The 18,048-nt window shown below is 48.1% G+C and overlaps 1 protein-coding gene across 5 annotated transcripts in view; it reads left to right on the top strand.

Annotated features, from left to right (window-relative positions):
* Positions 1–18,048, top strand: part of TAOK3 (TAO kinase 3) — a 1,449,622-nt gene that overhangs the window by 567,878 nt on the left and 863,696 nt on the right. For all 5 annotated transcript variants that reach the window (XM_086943286.1, XM_086943287.1, XM_086943290.1 and 2 more), the window contains one exon: positions 4,021–4,117. In XM_086943286.1, the coding sequence (XP_086799412.1) occupies positions 4,021–4,117 (97 nt within the window). The remainder of the gene's footprint in view (positions 1–4,020; positions 4,118–18,048) is intronic.

The following is an 18,048-nucleotide window of genomic DNA, read 5'->3' as shown; positions in this document are numbered from 1 at the left end:
TAACAGGGATACATTTGGAGCCCTACCTAGGCGCATCTTATCTATCTCCTTAAGTGACCTTCCAGTTGATTAGTGTAAGGCACAAATGAGAGGGGCCAACACACAACACTGGTGAACACCCCATGCCAAATCAAAGCTATCATCGCTTTCACCCACGGCCCAAATCTGACTTTAGAGGTTAAATTCAGTGGAGACAACTCAGGAAATTAATAATTATCGGTTCAGACTCATAGTGCTTAAACTCGACCAAAACATTGACCTTCTCAATCAGATGCCTAAGGTACACCAGAGGAAGCTTCAATGTAATTATATAATTATTATAACCCCGTTTAAAGTAATGATATAATTACAACATATCAGATGTAAATTAGCACATGTTCCTGAAGTATCTAAAAGCACAGTATCTAAAGTTATGCAGACGTTGGTGCAAAATTCCAATTGAAGCCGGCCCATGCAAGGATTCGAGCCCTTAAAGTTCTACCCACTACTTTGACAATGGAATCTTTGGAGGAGATGGGATGTTTTCAGTCGCCCTGTCTCCTGTGTTATAGATGGCCCAATGACTGATTTAGTTCAGAAACATAAATACTTGCTGAATTTAAAACATTTACCAGCAAGGTATCCCACAACTCCATATTGTATTTAACCCCTCCCATGCTTGTGACGGAACCGTTCCGTCACTCTCCTCGGGTGGGCTGTGCTGGTGACGGAACGGTTCCGTCACGGCCCGCTCGCTGCACCTGCGCAGTGCGTTTTATTGAGCGGGCGGGGCCGTTACGGAACCGTTCCGTCAAAAGCACAGCTCACCCAAGGGGCGTGACGGTGCGGTTCCGTCACCAGCGCGTGAGCGCCACGCGGCGCCCCCGCCCCTTAGCACTGCGGCAGAATAGCCGCCGCAGTGAAAGGGTTAAAAGACCCATTGGGACTTTAGGGCCTTTCCTGGTGGGATATTATTCTGGGCTGCAATTGGTGCCATTGAGGTGAAATTTGAGCTGGTCCACATCCTGAGTGTAAGGCTATAAATGCACTTAGTAATTGGCCCACAACTAAGCAGTAATATGTACTTGCATCCTACATTCAGCAGTACCCCTTGGAATTTATTTAGTTTATGCTTCTCACGACTGTACTTTTACTCAGGATGGACTAAAAACTAAAACTAGCCCTAAACATGTTTTGTTACTAGCCCCACTTGGACCCATCTTCCCAGGTTTACCATATAGTGCTTCTTGTGTCTTGTAGGGGTGTGCGGAATTTGTGTAATCACGTTACGCAAATCTCTGCGAAACGGTAAACAATCTCTGCAAACAAGCAGAAATTCTGCTTGTTCGCGATGCTTTTTTACTGTTCGCAATCACTGTTTGGGTGTTCGGGGGGGGGGGAATATCTCACGAACACGCATTTTGTGAACGCGAAAAGCAAAAAATTTCGCAAAGTCGCGGAATGCAGAATTTTGGCCAATTTTGCATTCTCCGCCAAACGCGAAATTACCCAAATTCCGCAAACGGAACGGAATTTACCGCCCAGGCCTAGTGTCTTCACTGGATTGCCAAACATTCAAAAGGTTTCGGGTGAAATGCTTTCATATAGTCTAAATTACTGGCATTCACTCTGGATAACATTCCAGGCCATAGTTTTGCCACTGTACCACTCTAGACTGAGATGGACTGGAATACAGCCATGAGAAAGTGAGTGAGATTAATTGAAGCGTTCCACACATAACTTTTTTGTATTCCTGTTACCCTGAAACTGACGGGTATACCCAGGGGTGGGTCCTCTGCTCTCTAAACCACTTAAACCAAGCTGCACCCTGCTGATGAATCCCAAATAAGAAAATACTGGCCTGAAGTTCTTGTGCATCCATTCAGAGGAGACTTTGCTGTTAGTTTATGCTTGTCTTTTCTTGTTGGAGCAGGACTAAGACTGACTTACATACATGGCTGGGTCCTGTCTGAGGTGGCACAGCAGGCTAAAAGAATGATGCACAGGAATGCAACGTGATTAATTACCAATGGCTGGGATAAATTCAGACCTTTTGCTGCTATTTTATTCTGATACTTGGTCGCAAGTAAAAATTGGTGATGGAACACGACTGTCGAGAAAAGTTCCCACAACGATCGGCCTCAAACAGGGTGTATGTTCTTGCGCCACACTTATTTAACCTCTTCATCTCAAATCTCTCTGTGAAATTGAACCACTGCAATGCCCACCCACCAAAACTTGGTGATTTACAGGTCACTCATTTGGCCTATGCAGATGACATTGTCCTCTTGAGCCTAACAAAGGTGGGGCTAACCAGATTAGTAAAATAACTTTCGGCTTTCTTGTTGGCAAACAAGTTGGCATTAAACGTCTCAAAAACTAAAACCATGTTGATTACTAACTGCCGTGGATTGTATTATGATATATGGTTAAAAGGAAAACCACTAGAGAAAGTCTCGGCTTACAAATATTTGTTTTTTTTTATAGATGACAAACTTAACCTAAAAGAACAGAAGAATTATCTGATTTAAAGAGCGGGCGCTCTGATATTTGGACTAAGTACCCTGGCAAAAAAACTGGAAGGGCCATCACTTAAACCCTTTCTAACCGTGATGGCAAATAAAGTCCTCCCAACCCTGACCTATGCAAGTGTGACAATGCATGGAAAGAACGCCAACCTACTAAACTAAAATATACAAAAAAGTATTACGACTCCCACGCACGACATCACCAGCTCAATTGCGACTTGAATTCGGATTAAAAAACGAAATACCGGGGAGATTATATTCATATATTAAGGTGTGGTATCGGATCAAGCAAAAAGCAAGTAATAACAATCTTAATACCTACCTATGGCAAGAGCTTAAATCCCCCAAAAAATCCAAAGCAAATCAATTCCTCATGCAAGCTTTGGAGACAACCTGCTCAAAAACCTTATGGGATAATAATCTGTCATTTGCTGTACTAAAACAGACCCTAAATAAAGTGGCCAAACTCCATTCGTTAATTTTGGACAAAGATATTTTCTCCCATCGTTCGCACTCATGGGCTGTGATAAATGGCTATAAGACGTTGACAGCTGCACTATACCTGGAAACAACTTACTCTATTTTTATTAAGAAAAAGCTGATGGCTTTGAGATTCGGCGACTTTCCGACACCAGCCAATGAACCTGCCTGGAAACTGCTTGATGCTGTTTCTTGTCGACTGTGTGGTAGCCCTAAAGAGGATATAATACACATAATTAGTCACTGTAAGATGCTATCCAAGGAACGGTCATACCTAAAGGAAAGTTATCGGTCCATGAAACTACGAACATGCAGATCACCCCTTATTGAAAGTCTGGACACTACCGCTCCAAGAATACACTGCAAGCTGGTGAAGTTCTTGCAGGCATTTGAGAAACTTATAAAAACAACATGAACATTTAATGATTTGAATTTCTTCTGTCTCAATGACTCTTACAGCAATGGAAATATTAGAAGGAAAAATATTGAGTTTTACACTGTTTTTTTTTGTTTTTTTTTCTCTCTATCATAAGTCTTTATATCAATTATTTTAGTGATAATCTTAATAATTTTATATCTGTTGTGTGACATTCATCAAATTGTTATGGTTTTAATTAACTAAACAATAAAGTTTAAATTTCAATTCAGACCTTACACCCATCATGTTTTAGGCTTCCTTTGTAGTGTGTTGACTGCACTCATTAACTGTATGTATGCTTTGATGATATGTAGCACATTTTCCATTTTTTGTTTTGTTTTAAGCCACCAGCATTCCAGTCTTCTCTGATAGCACAGCTTTCCCCTAACCCACTGTAATAGCCACATTTCTGGAACTGAGATCTTCGAGCAGCTTTTTTATATAGCTATATAGCTAAGTTGTGGTCCATATATTAGCCAAAAAGGGTCCCTGTCCTTTGATATTCCACAGAATAGGATTTTTCTAATGTCTCCTGTGCTTAGCTTTATTATTTTAAACAAACACTCATTTATAGCAGACTATGGGTGACTTTCTTTGTGTCTCTTTTTTCCACAGTACACAAGAAGCCACTCCAAGAAGTGGAGATTGCTGCCATTACCCATGGTGCCTTGCAGGGGCTGGCCTACCTGCATTCCCATAACATGATTCACAGGTAAACAAGAAGTTTTCTGCTTTTTCCATGCTTTGACTGAAAACTATTTCGATTGGCTGAATACATGATTTACCAATCTGTGCTGTTTGCAGAACAACCATTCAGGTGGTCAGCCTGTTACTATGCAGGCTCAGAAAAATGATATACTTCAGTCTACTGGTGTATAGACCCACTCTTTTCTTCCTTGGGCATAGTGTGTTGTTTCAATATTCTACACTTGCAGTACTGTATAACTGAAAGCCCCAATTGAGCTGTATGAAAAATTGGAAAAGGGAGCGATCTGACTAAAAGTGTACAGGGTAGCAAGGGACATTATTCTCTGTTGGTCAAACAAGGTGGCTGGTTGATATGCAATTTAATGCAAATCTATAAAGCACGAGTCTTTGGAGCAGATAGTGCTAGGTGGAAGTCTTTTACTGGATGTATATACCTCTTACAGTCCTGGCTCAATGCTGGTTTGGCTGGACTTGGTTCAGTGTTATGATTTTCAGGCATCTTCTAAAAAAATTATAAAGTAGAAGAAAAGTTTCTCTTTTCATGTGAATGATGAAACCAAATCCCAATTTTACACACACTTTGAGCAGCTCTTCTTGGACTCTAGGTGCAATATTCAGACTCTTTAGGGCGGCATCCTCCTAGACCCATTGCATTATCCAGCAGACAGATGGATACTTCTAATCATAGATTCTTCATCTTTTGCATATCCAACTACATTTTTAAAAACAAAATTTTCTTCCATAATCCAACAGGAGACACCATCAGTCTCCACAGTGGCTATGCAGAGCTGCATAAAGGCAAAACCTCTGGCAGGTGCATGAGTGCTTTTCTTTTTGCCCCCTTGGACACAGATTCAGATCTTCGCTGTCAACTTCTTTCAGCTTTTACAGGGAATGAAATTTCCAGAAATAAAACTCTAGGTGCTAGGGAAATTTCTCCCTCCAAGACCACTACCTTTAAGTCAGGCCGCGACTGTAGGAAGCAGATGTTGGTCAAGTATTTGAAAACGTTTACCTGTGGTGTTTTTAATTCTGATCATGACTCGAAGTCTTGTGACAAATACTTCTGTTGCACCGATAGGCAATTATGAATCAAGAGGTGAAACTGTATCAGAAAGTGAAAAAGTGGATCAAAATGCATCATAAACAATGGACCCCACCAGCTGCAAATCACGGGGCTGTTCCTGCACAAAGTCCCGTTGGTGCTCCAACTCTTCGTCAAAGTCCAAGGTGTGCAAAAATGTCTCGTCTTTGCCTCACGACTACCACAAAGTGAAGCAATGCATTAACAATCCAAAGTTCCAGCTCCACGCCCATCGTGAGGTTGGTCCTGATGTGCCCCAATTTTCCTGGACTGTTGCCAACCCAGCATCAGATAGAAATTTCCAGAGAGGCCATTCACCAAGATCGATGTTTGCTACTTCTGGAACACAGTCAGGCCCCATGGAGCAGCGAAGACCTCCAGTTGTACTTCCGCTGGTGAGCCCTGCCCTGGGGCTGTTCCCCCTCCCCCCGCTCCTCCCCCTCCTTTGGCCTCTTCCTTGCTCTCTCCAGCATCTTCCAATGCCGCCACTCTGGCCCGATCACCCAGATGCTGACCCTGACTTCAACGGCCCCTGTTCCAAATTGGTCCAAACACCCATTTGTTGTTCGAATGCGAAATTGACCCACGCCAGGCCCATGCCTTGCTATGAGAAAACCAAGTCACATCCTCCAAATGTTGATGATCTCCTCTCCATCTCCTCCTTGTCCTCGATGCCAGGATTGGAGTCCATGTTCGGCTCAGATGTAGACCCGTTTAAGGTCTCCGGAAAAAAAAAATTGAGGATGACGATGAGAAGACTGACTGCTTGCTCACCCTCATTATACTGAAGCTGGACAATGCCTAGATTTTTAAAATGCTAGTGACTTAGATACTTTTATTTTAATTTTATTTTATACAATTTATTAAGAGCGCTAATACCCAAGGGTGTCTTGGCGCCAGAACAGAAAATCGAGTAAAACTAGGATTGTATGTGATTAGCAGGGTCTATTGGTTGAATAACCAGGTTTTTAATTGTTTCCTGAACAGAGTGAGTGTGGGAATGCTCTTGAGTTGAATGGGGAGGGTGTTCCATAGTTTAGCCGTAGCTATTACAAAGGATCTGTCTCCCCATGTCGCTTTCCTTGTTTTGGCTATCTCAAGAAGGTTTGCTTTGGCAGATTTAAGAGTGCGAAGCGGTCTGTAAGAACAAAGGGAATGTTTTAGGAAGAGTGGGCCTTTTTCATCGATGGTTTTAAAGGCTATGCAAAGAGCCTTGAATTTGATTCTTTGCCTCACAGGTAGCCAGTGAAGTTTACGAATAATGTTTGAAATAGGTTTAAACTTACGTGTTCCAGTGACAAGTCTGGCGGCTGCATTCTGAACCAGCTGGAGTTTGTTTAACACCTGTTCTTGAGCATTAAGCAGGAGAGCATTGCAATAATCAACTCTAGACATTAGAAGAGTGGAAATTAAAGTGTTAATTGTGTTGGCGGGGAGATAAGGTTGCAGTTTTTTGATAATTTTTAACGTGAAAAAAGAAGCAGAGACTATGGAGTTGGCTTGATGTATGTAGGAGAGTTTATTGTCGAAAATCACTCACAGATTCCTGACCTTAGTGACAGGGATAGGTGGAGGTCCTAGATCTTGGGGCCACCAGGTAGGGGACCAACTAGGAGTGAGCTTACCGAAGACCATGACTTCGGTTTTGTCCGAATTAAGCTTTAAACAGTTTTTGCTCATCCAGTTGCTGATGGCATGCATTCCCCTTTGGAAGTTAGTGGCTATTTCCAGTCCATTGTTATTGATCGCCAGGACAAGCTGCGTATCGTCCGCATAAGAGATTACTGCTAGGCAATGAGCTTTGATGATCCTTGCTAAGTCCGCTACATAGATGTTAAAAAGTGTTGGACTCAGCGAGGATTCCTGGGGGACACCACAAGGCTGGGAGAAGGAGCAGGAGGAAAAACCGCCCATAGAGACAGATTGTTCCCGGTCTGCTAGAAAGGAAGAGAGAAGGGAAATGGCATTCGCGGAAATTCTGGTTTTTTTTGGGAATATTTTTATTGCGAAAGTATAATATGGCACAAGGTACATGGTCATTCAGACCGTTTGTATGCAATAATTGACAACATGCAGTATCAAGGGTAATACACAGCCATATACGGCCCACATCCCGGAGGCTGGGCGGCGTAGGAACAAGGCATGTAAAAAGAAAGGATAAGTGTATTTGTGCTCAAAGGACATGAAACTATCATTGTATTCGCTAATTTTCAATTTTTATGTAGTTATTCTATGTAACATTTAACAAGAACCAAATACCCCAAGTATGGCATCATTAGTGCAGAATCGAACGAGGCAGGTCATTTATGTGAGGGCCAGTTAAGGCACAGTCATTATAATATAATAAGGACCCATGGGGATCACAGCTATGTATAAGTAAGTGTTCCAAAGAATATTGGCGTGGCTACGTAGGGTCCTTACACCGGATCCAACCTCTCCAAATCGGCCCCCTCCCCAGCACAGTCAGACTCAGAGTCAGCTGAAGTGAACAACTCAGCGTTGGTGGCATCTGAATCCTCCTCCGCCAGCCCCTCCATGCACAACATCCTCCAAGCAAGCAGATCGTCCTGCAGCTTCCCATCCCTGCGAGTGCGCTGCATGTGCGTCTCCTCAGCTAAGGCCCATTCTCTCGCATCCCTCAGCCAAAGGGAAATCTCGGGCGCTCTTTGACCCATCCAGGTGATAGCCACGCGCCTCCTCGCCAAAACCAGCAAGAGTTGCAAGAATATATAAGATAGCTTCCTCTTTCTGGGCTTGGGCACTAGCGCCAGGAGACAGTGGAGCGGGTTTAAGAGAAGCCTAATTTTTGCAGCTCGAGCAATGTGGGCCACCACTTTCCACCAAAAGTCCTGAACCAGAGGGCATTCCCACGCCAGGTGCAGAAAACCCGCTCTCCGTACCCCACACCTAGGACAATTGTCGTCTATCCGCCGATATGCGATGTAGAGAGACAGGGGTCATATAGGTCTGATGGACAAAGTTGAAATGTAGAAGTTTAAACTTGCATTGCAGGAGACCTTACGGGTCAAAAGCCCGATTCGTTTGCGTTAGTCAGGTTCCAGTTCTACCCACAAGTCCGCCTCCCAAGCCGGTGCGATCGGGGGGTCGAGTCTCGGCGCATGGCCGAGTAAAGCAGGAAGATTAGCCGTTTGCCTCTCCCATAGGATAAAATAACGTCGAGAGTGTAGGTTAGTGGAGGTGCCTCTGGAAATTGGGGCCACGTTGTTCTGGCCACGTCCTGGAGACTTCTGTAGTGGAGGTATTGTCCCCCTCTTAGCTCAAAGGACTCCATGGCACGTTCAAGGAGTCGTCCGGGTAGAGGTCCGCCAGAGTCTTGCATCCGCCACGGCGCCACTCCCGGTAGGACATGTTCTCCTCCAACCGGAGTATCGGGGCCAGGATCCACACTGGGAGCTCCCTATGAAACGGTGCCCGTCGCAGCACCTTTTCGACGAACCGCTGCAAAATTCTGGCTGTGTGACGCACCACATACGGTAGAGTGGTAACGGCGACGCAACCCTGCATCAAGGCCTCCCGCAGGGCCTGCTCATTCGCCGTACCAGCAAGCAGTGCCAGCTCCCAATTCTCCTCCTCAGCGAACCACCTCGCGGCTGGGAGAATTTGCGCTGCATAATAATACAAGTCAAATCTCGGGGCCCCGAGGCCGCCTTCTTCCCAACACCGCGTTACTGTGCGTAAAGCTACCCTGCTGCGCCCACCCGCCCAAAGCAGGGAGGTGAGGAGCGAGTCCAGTGTGCGGAACACTCAGGGAGGCAAGGGACATAGGGTGTTTTTAGACATATAAGATCCTAGGGAGCATCACCATTTTGGCGATCGCCAACCGCCCCATAAGAGAGAGAGGAAGCGTGTTCCAAAAGGTAACAGATTTGTGGAGGGCTTGGAGTACTCTGTCGACATTGTAAGTCAGCAGGGCCTCATCAGATGTGGCCACCTGAATGCCAAGATATCGGAACACCTCCCGCTCACACCGGAGACCCAAATACTGCATATCCATGCCCGGGTCCGGGACACAGCTCGACAGCGGAAAAACCAGGGATTTGTTGAGATTGATACGCAACCCAGAGGCTGCACCAAAACGGTCAAGGATCCGCATCAATGCGGGGAGGGCCTCAGAGGGGGAGGTCAGATAGAATAGCGCATCGTCAGCGTAGAGTGAGACCACATTGATAGTGTCACCCACCGCTATCCCCCATTGCTGTAGCTCAGTGCGGGCGGAAACGGCGAGGGGTTCAATCGCGAGAGCGAATAGGAGAGGGGAGAGAGCAACCCTGCTGGGTGCCTCTCTCCAATGGCCATTCCTCCGAGCGGGCCGATCCCAACCGAACCCTGGCACGGGGCGCTCCATAGAGCACTCGGATCCAATTGCGAAATCCAGGTCCGAACCCCGTTTTCTGGAGCACCTGCATTAGATATCCCCAATGTACCGTATCAAAAGCTTTAGCAAAATCAATTAACACCAACACGTGAGGACCCTCTCTTCCTCGCACCTCATGCAGGACATGATTCAGGCGGTGCAAATTCATCACTGTGTTACGACCCGGGATAAACCCGCACTGGTCCGAATGGATCAGTCGAGGCATGAGCGGGACAAGGCGAGTAGCCAACAACTTAGTAAGGATTTTTGCATCCGTATTGATCAAGGTGATAGGGTGGTACGCCGCGGGATCACTACTATCACCGCCTGGCTTCAAAATCATGCATACTTCTCCTTGATTCATGGTGGACGGAAGGGTGCCAGTATGTAGAGCCTCATTGTAAACTTCCAACAGGAGGGGAGACAGGACGTTCCCGAAGGAGTGATAAAATTCAGCCAGAAACCCGTCCCCGCCAGGGGTCTTAGCACGAGGGAGGGCGGCCAGTGCCACACAAATCTCACCTAGTGTCAGCTTCGTATCGAGTTCCTTCACCGCTGCCTCCGGCAGGGTTTGGAGGTCCAGATCCTCGAGGTACTAGCGATAGTAATCCTCCGTAACCAACGGGTCAGCCTCATATACAGTCTGCAGATGGGACCGGAGGACCTCAAGGATATCGGACTCTGAGTGGACCAGAACACCATTCGAGTTGCGTAGGGCAACTATCTTTTCAGGTGCGAACTCACGGCGAATGATCCAGGCCAATAAGCGGCCAGATTTATCACCTTCGCGGTGGAGACGTTGCCTGTATTGGCCCAACGTAAATTTGTCAAGACGGGAGAGGATGTCGTGTATCGAAACCTGAGCTTCCTTCTCCGTTCGTTGATCTAATGCGTCCGAATCGGAACGGGACTGGGCGCGTTGAAGCACAACTTCGGCATCCTGCAACTCAGACAATAATTGTTTTCGGACCCCATAAGTGAGGCCCATACACGCTCCACGCACCACTGCCTTAAAGGCGTCCCATTTAGTAGAGTAGGGCAGACCATCAGCCCCCAGTTGAGCTCCAGGTAGTCCGACAAGGAAGCCGCCACATGGTCCCTACCCACCTGATCCTGGAGGATGTCAGTGGGCATTCTCCATGTACGGGGGCGGGCAGCTCGATCAGCCCACTGCGCCATGCATGTGACTGGGGCGTGGTCCGATAAGTATCGGGCCTGATGTGTAACCGTCAAGGTGAGACTGGGTGAGGTTAGCCACAAGAATGCGGTCTAATCTGATATGGGTACCATGTGTCGGAGTGTAACGCGTGTAGAGCTTCTGAAAAGGGTGACAAGTTCGCCACACGTCTAGTGCCACAAGATTGTGCATCACTTCCCGTAAACGCGCCGTCATACGGGGCTTAGTGCCCGATCGGGGCGGGTGACGGTCCAACTCAAGATGCAACACGCAGTTAAAGTCCCCAAACCAGAGGAGGGGTGCATCCAAATTCAAAGCCACAAGATCCTGAATTCGGGAGAAAAAGGCCGGATCATCGGTGTTTGGGGCATAGGTGTTAAGGAGTATGAGTTCCTTGTCGTCTAATCGAAGTCGCACTAATAGATACCTGCCGTCAACGTCCGCTTCAATATACTGAACAGCGCAAGGAATCCCCGGGGCCACCCAAATGAGGACCCCTCTGGCATACGTAGAGAAGGAGGAATGGAAGATCTGACCCCTCCATTTCTTGGACAGCCGCTGCGCGCCATCTTCGTCTAGATGGGTCTCCTGTAAACAAGCTACAGAGACCCCATGTCGTTTAAGGAAGAAGAGGACTCTGTGTCTCTTGGTGCAAGTGCCCAAACCACGCACATTCCATGTTAAAAATTTAAAACCCATGGTCGATGATTATGCCCATTCGGGCCACAGTATAGGTACAACATGACCTGCCGCCACTCGGCCCCCAGTCTAGTTAGACCGGAAGGAGTAGCCCTGTCAGCGAGCCACACACAATTCGGATTCAATATGCATATGATGCCATTAACACCTTCTTCATGTACCCCAACCCACCCAAAAACCCCAGAACACGGAACTTTTGCAAAAACAGGTTCCCTACCCCCACCCACTAGCAAAAGGATAGCAACAAAGAAAAACACCACCCCGCCCTTCCCCTGCCAGTGCCAGGACGTGCACAGCCACCCCATACAACTCACTCAACACACACTCACACACAACAAATCAACCCCACCCACCCTCCCTCCCAGCTCCCTGAAAGACCCAATGATCCCAAGACAGTTCCTGGGCATGTCTTCTCACATTAGTAAGCAGTACGGGCAACATGTTACTCAGGAAGAAATTTGGCCCCACACTCCCCTCTCGCACCCTAGGCCATAAGGGCGCAAGTCCTCTGCCATGGTCCACTACCCAAAACCCTCAGTGTCCATGAGGAGCCATGGCGGCCTATCAAAGTGTCAATATGAGGTCCCCCAATCGACGGACATCAGCACACACAGGAATACACTACTCAAGTCAATAACTTACTCCAACCTTGGTTCAGAGAGGGCCGCCTCCGGGACCACTGGGGCTGTAGAGTCTGTGTCCAGCGGTGTTTCCTGCAAGGTGTCTGGGACCAATATCTCACCAGGGACAGGGGCCCCAGGTGATCTCGGTCCCGCTCCCATCTGCAATGTTCCCATATGAATAGCACCATCCGCCCCCACTGTAGGTAAAGTCTCAGGAGAACCCCGGGATCCAGATCGGCGTCTTCCCCTACCACAACGCCTCTTCTGTGGTCTGGTCCCCCCAGTTTCACGGGGGCACCACGCTCACCTGGGGGCAGGCCATCTCCTCTGATCTCAAGCCACTCCCACACCTCCGCTGGTGTCTCAAAGAAGTGCGTACGGCCCTGGGAGAGCACCTTGAGTTTGGCTGGATATAAAAGCATATACTGGAGTTTCATTTCGCTGAGTTTTTGTTTAACTCCCAAGTAGGATTTTCTCTGTTCCTGCACCTGTTTGGTATAGTCAGGGTAAATTGACACACAGCTGTTCTCGATTGTGAGGGACTCCGCTTCCCTTGCAGCTCTCAAAATTGCGATGAGGGCCCTAGGAGCTTCGCCTGGGCGCGTAGGGGGCACAAGGGCTCTATGCGCCCGTTCCACGATAAAGACATTGGACAAACAAGTCGGGCACAGATGCGTGCGGATCCAAGTTTCTAGGAAGCGTTCAGCGCTTCCCGCCTCCAATCGTTCCGGCACTCCTAGGACCCTTATGTTGCTTCGACGGGCCCTCCCCTCCGCGACTTCGGCACGTCTCTCCAATGCACGGGTGGTAGATGTAAGTTGCGCAGCTGATTTTTGTAAAGAGGCCACCTCACCCTGCAATTGGGTAATATTGCCCTCTGCATCCGAAACCTTGTCCGCCACCTTGAGGAGATCAGTCTGAAGTAGGTTCACATCTATAGTGACAGTCTCCATCTGTCGCTCCAGGGCAGAGTGGGAACCCTGAATAGCTTTCAGGATTTCGGCCCTAGACGGTTCCGCAGGGCCCTCACTCCCGTCCTCGGCCCCGTCTGACGCGTGATCCGCTGTGATGGCAGGCGTGGAGTAGTATACTGTACAATAGTGTTAGGTTGAGAGCCTTTTGAGGACTGATCTTTGCGAGTCGCCATCTTGTGCGTTAGATGCCGCACCTATCTAGTGCGTGCCAGAGGGCTCTCCCTAGGCCCCGCAGGTCCGAGAAAGAAAGTGCGATGATGTCCAGGCCGGGGCAGTAGTAGTGATGAGGTCGCGGTAAGGCTTGCGACAAATAGAGTATGGGCAGTGTTCAAGGCAAGCCAGGCGACCCAACAGCAAGTATAGGGCGGAGGTAGCAGGCTCCTGACCCTCTTACATCGTTGAGAGTCCAGTAGTGATCAGAGTCCGGTGCCTGCTGAAATAACGAGGAGGGGACGGCTGGTATGCCTAGAAAGCCTCACCACGATGATCCCCACACCTCCAGTTGTCAGCAGTTCGGGCCCAGGGGCTCCAGGAGCACCCCCCTGGAAGGGCACGCAGCCGCAGTCCAAACTGTGTCAGTGGTCTCCCCCTCCGAAGGCATTCACAGCACCACCAAGGAATCGCCTGGCCATACAGTCAAAAATGGCGGGCGAGCAGGGGAGGGGCGCCAGCGCGTCTCCCCCCGGGAATAAGAGCACCGGCAACCCCCAGCGGGGGCATATAATTCAGGCATCAGTCTGGGAGGGGGAAGCAAGGTCGTAGGTCACGGCCAAGGGATCGGGTTAGGCCGGCCGTCCAACAGACCAGGATGCGCTGCGCTCAATGCGTGCTCCTAACAGGGGCCAGGGCAACAGTACCTACAGTTTCCTCCATGTCCTGCAGGCCCCCTGAGGCCCTGGGGGTCAGTCAGCCGATCCTCGGCGGAATTAGCACTCGGTCGGGAGCCCCGCTGCAGGAGCACCGCTCGGGAAGGACGGCGGCGCGATTCTCCCACTTCGGACGGTGAATATCACCGGAGTCCCCCGGCTGCCAATCGCCACATCCAGATGCGCACCAGCGGTGCAGTTCAGAGCGCTGGGGTCCGCCAAGGGGTCGCTCCGACAAGAATCCTCCGTACGCCACTTCTGGGCGGGTCTCTCGTAGATCGGCCCCACGTCTTAGGCCCAGACCGCGGCGTCGCGTAGATCAATGCGGCGCCGCAACACGCCGACAGTGCCACCGTCAACGCTCACGGCTGAACCCCGGATCGCTCCCTCAACTCAGGGGTCCCAACCAATTTAGGAAGGTTTCCGACACAGTTTCCAGGTACTTTGACAGCCCAGGCAGGATTTCTGTTCAGGATTTGCGGGTCTTCGGGACGGAGCTGGTGGAGCTCACGTCCGGTCGGCCATGCTGCTTGGCCACGCCGCTTGGCCACGCCCCCCAATTCCGGATTTTTTTACACGGTCGATCAGGATGGAATGGTCGACCGTGTCAAATGCAGCAGAAAGGTCGAGCATTATAAGCACTGCTGCACCTCCTCTGTCCAGGATCATTCTGATCTCATCAGAAGCTTTTATTAGTGCAGGATCCGTGCCATGACCCTTTCTGAATCCGAACTGCGAGTCAAGACAGTTGTTAATGTCTATGAATTCGGAGATCTTAGATGCAAAAGGGAGACATGCTATTGGTCTGTAGCTCGTGACCTTGGTTTTCTTAAGAAGAGGTTTGATTACTGTTCATTTCCATATTGAGGGGTAATTGCCTGACATATGCTTGGCTTTGAAGATGTCAGCAAGAGTTTGAGAGATTATAGCGGGAGCCAGTTTAAGTATTGAAGGGGGACAAGGATCGTTGGGTGAACCCGAGTTGATAGTCATCATGAGTTTGTGAACTAATTCTGGTGAGAATTGATCAAAGAAAATAGTGGGTAGATTAGTAGAAGCGGGGTCCAGTGTGGGGTGGGAAATAGTTGTGTCGTCAGTCAGTCAGTCTATTGAATTTGGTATAAATATCGCAAACTTTTTCTTGAAAGTACTTGACAAGGCATCGCACATAGATTGAGACGCCTCTTAAGAGATTGATTTGTCCTGACCTGTAAGGTGAGAGACAACCTGGTAGAGCTGCTTAACCGAGTCCTGAGCTGATTCAATTTGGTTGTTGAAGAAAATACTTTTCTGCGTAATAACCATATGTTTATATTTCTTTAGTTTCTCTTTGTAACAGATGTTTTTCATGGGGGTCATATTGTTTACACCACTTACGTTCTTGTCCTCTACAGCTTTGTTTTTCTAGCCTGAGAGACTCATTGAACCAGGGGGCTGAGTTAGATTCTCTGTTGGTAGAACATTTTTTAGTGGGAACAGTAATATCAACTGTGGAGAAGTGTGGCTCAGGGGTTAGAGGCGGCAGACCCGGAAGCTGAGATCGGCCCTGGACCAGGGTTCAATTCCCCGCCTCGGCGGGTCTTGGGCAAAAAATTCCACGGACTCGATAATTCTCGCTCCGGTGCCTTCTCGACTCACGGGTTCACACTCTGCGACTCTGGGCAATAGCTTGCTTAATCTCCACAACGGCCCCTCGCGGCGGGATGCCTGGCTTTCATCTTGTGGATACCCTGCCGGGGTTATCTCACAGGGAAATACCAGGACGGGTTCCCTAAGCAAGCGCCGGGAAACCCACTGCGGGTAGCTGTGCGCTATATAAGCTCAAAAACATTTACATTTACATTTACATGCTTTCGAGGCAATTGGTGTAGGGGATGGCAGCGGTTTCAGGATCAGACGTGTTAACATCTTGCATCATGTATAATTTGTTCTTAAAATCATCAATATTGATATTTTTCCATGATTTGAACGTGTTGGAATTGCAGGATTTCACGGGGAGGGGACTAGGAGGGTGTATATTGAAACAGACGGCAGAATGATCCGTCCACGTAAAGGGCATTATTTTCTCTATGGAGAGAGATTTGAGATTTTTAAAAATATCCGTCTGTGTGTCCTGCTGAGTGCGTGGGGGGGTGGACAAGTTGACTTAGTCCTACTGCGTTCATTTCGGTAAGGAGGGCGATTGTATCGGGGGATCTCCACTAAGATCTAAGTGGAAATTAAAATCACCAATAATGGTGAAATTGTTTTCCCTGGCTACGGGCTCCAGAAGATGACTCAGAGAGGATAAAAAGGCTGAGCGAGAACATGGGGGTCGGTAAAGCAGGACCCCTCTAAAGGAGCTGGAGTAGGGAGTGACAAATGTAAAGTTCATAGATTCACATGTGTTGATAGTTATGGGCTCCATTCGCAGGATGAAGGTGTCGCGGTGTATTATCGGTATACCGCCACCTTTTTTTAGAGGTCTGTCAAGTCTGATGTTAGTAAAGCCCTCCGGCAGAGCCGAGGTAAAGTGGGGATCAGAGGCCTGGTCACCCCAGGTTTCGGTGAGGAGTAAAATATCCAAATTCTAACTTTCAAAGAAGTTGGCAATTTCATACCTGTGCTTAGGGAGGGATCTAACATTTAAAAGAGCAGCTTTGACAGTTTTAGTAGATTTGTTGTAAGATGAGTTGGAATAGCCTAGTGCGTGAGGGTTATCCATGATTTGGAATGGACAGTGTGGGCAGGTATGAGGAGAGTAGTTTAATAGACGCAAATCTGTAGGGGTACAGGTAGTATTGGTAGTGTTGAGTGTTTTCAGATAGGGAGCGTCATAATGGATTTCAAGGGGAAGAGGGTATGGGGTGTGCGGGCCAGGGGGACTGGCCCTAGGCCGCCGGCGCGCTCGCTGCGCCCGTCCGCTGCGCCTCCGGGAAAGGGGTGTCATTTTATGCTGGGGCGGGTGGGAGGGCCGAGCAAGTAGTCTGCTCGCTCTCTGACTCACCCACGATGGCGGCGAAAGTAGATAGTATCCGATGCAGCGCCTAATCGGCGGCTGTTGGCCCCAAATTAAGATGCAGGCGTGCGCAAGAGTGTGGGAATGGGTAAGTAAGTGCCCAGGGAAGAATTTTAAAATACAAAATACAATTACACTTTATTTTGAAAAAGATCGCTAATCACAGAGTTCCCGGCTTCCGCCTCAGGAACCTAGTACTCGGTCTGTTAATATTATATACTATATATATACTATATAATACTTTTCCTGACACAGAATTGGAATCTCTACCAAGGGCACCCCACTGAGAAAAGTGCTTTTTCATGGTTGTTTTCCACAGAGCAGTAGAAGTGCTAGACCATTTGATTATAAAAATTAAGCTAACTTTTTAGGTCGAGCTATTTATAGCTCTGAACTATTGCAGGGAAACAAGCACTCTTGAACAAGCGGATTTCTCCCAAAGCATGTTGTGTACTGAAGCGTGACGCTTCGCCAGGCGCGCGCTTGGCCTCACTCACACCCCATATGCTTTCACTCCCACTCGCTTGCTCCCCTGCTGCCCCCCCCCCCACCCGACTTGAAAGGAAGCCTCGCACACCAACATTTGTCTCTCACACCACCAGACATCAAAGGTTGCTGCTCCCCGCCCCCCCTCCCAGCAATGCGGAAAACAACTTGCTGCTGAATGCCACACAAAGTTCGAGGGCATGTTTCATCACATGGCAATCATGCAGGCTCAGCAGCACACAAGTAACATCCCACTCTTGGACTTCAAATCATGTCTCTAAATGACTGTAAAGCCTTGCATATTAGTGCACCACCTTTCAATATTCCACTGTCTCATTCATGGCATTTTATTTGATTCCCTATTTGATTTACAGTGTTTTTTATAATTGAATAATTAGTACTAAAGGGACTTAAACCTGCTTCTTAAATATATTTTACGCCTGGTTTCATTACAAATGAATTCTGTAAGTCGTCTCATACAGCACTTTTTTTTCCTTTATTGCCCTTAGCCAAGATAAACTGCGTATTTGAAAGGTTCAGGGTTTCTTTTTCTTATCACCTATATGCCTGTTGACAGCCAACAGAAAAGTGTTTCATTTTAAATGGCTCATGCAAGGTTTAGACTTCTTGAGTTGCACCTAATGGAAGTTTTG

This window comes from Lissotriton vulgaris, chromosome 11, assembly GCF_964263255.1.
Source record: "Lissotriton vulgaris chromosome 11, aLisVul1.2, whole genome shotgun sequence".
NCBI lineage: Eukaryota > Metazoa > Chordata > Amphibia > Caudata > Salamandridae > Lissotriton > Lissotriton vulgaris.
The sequence above is the reverse complement of the archived record's forward strand: the minus strand, read 5'-3'. Positions and strand labels throughout refer to the sequence as shown.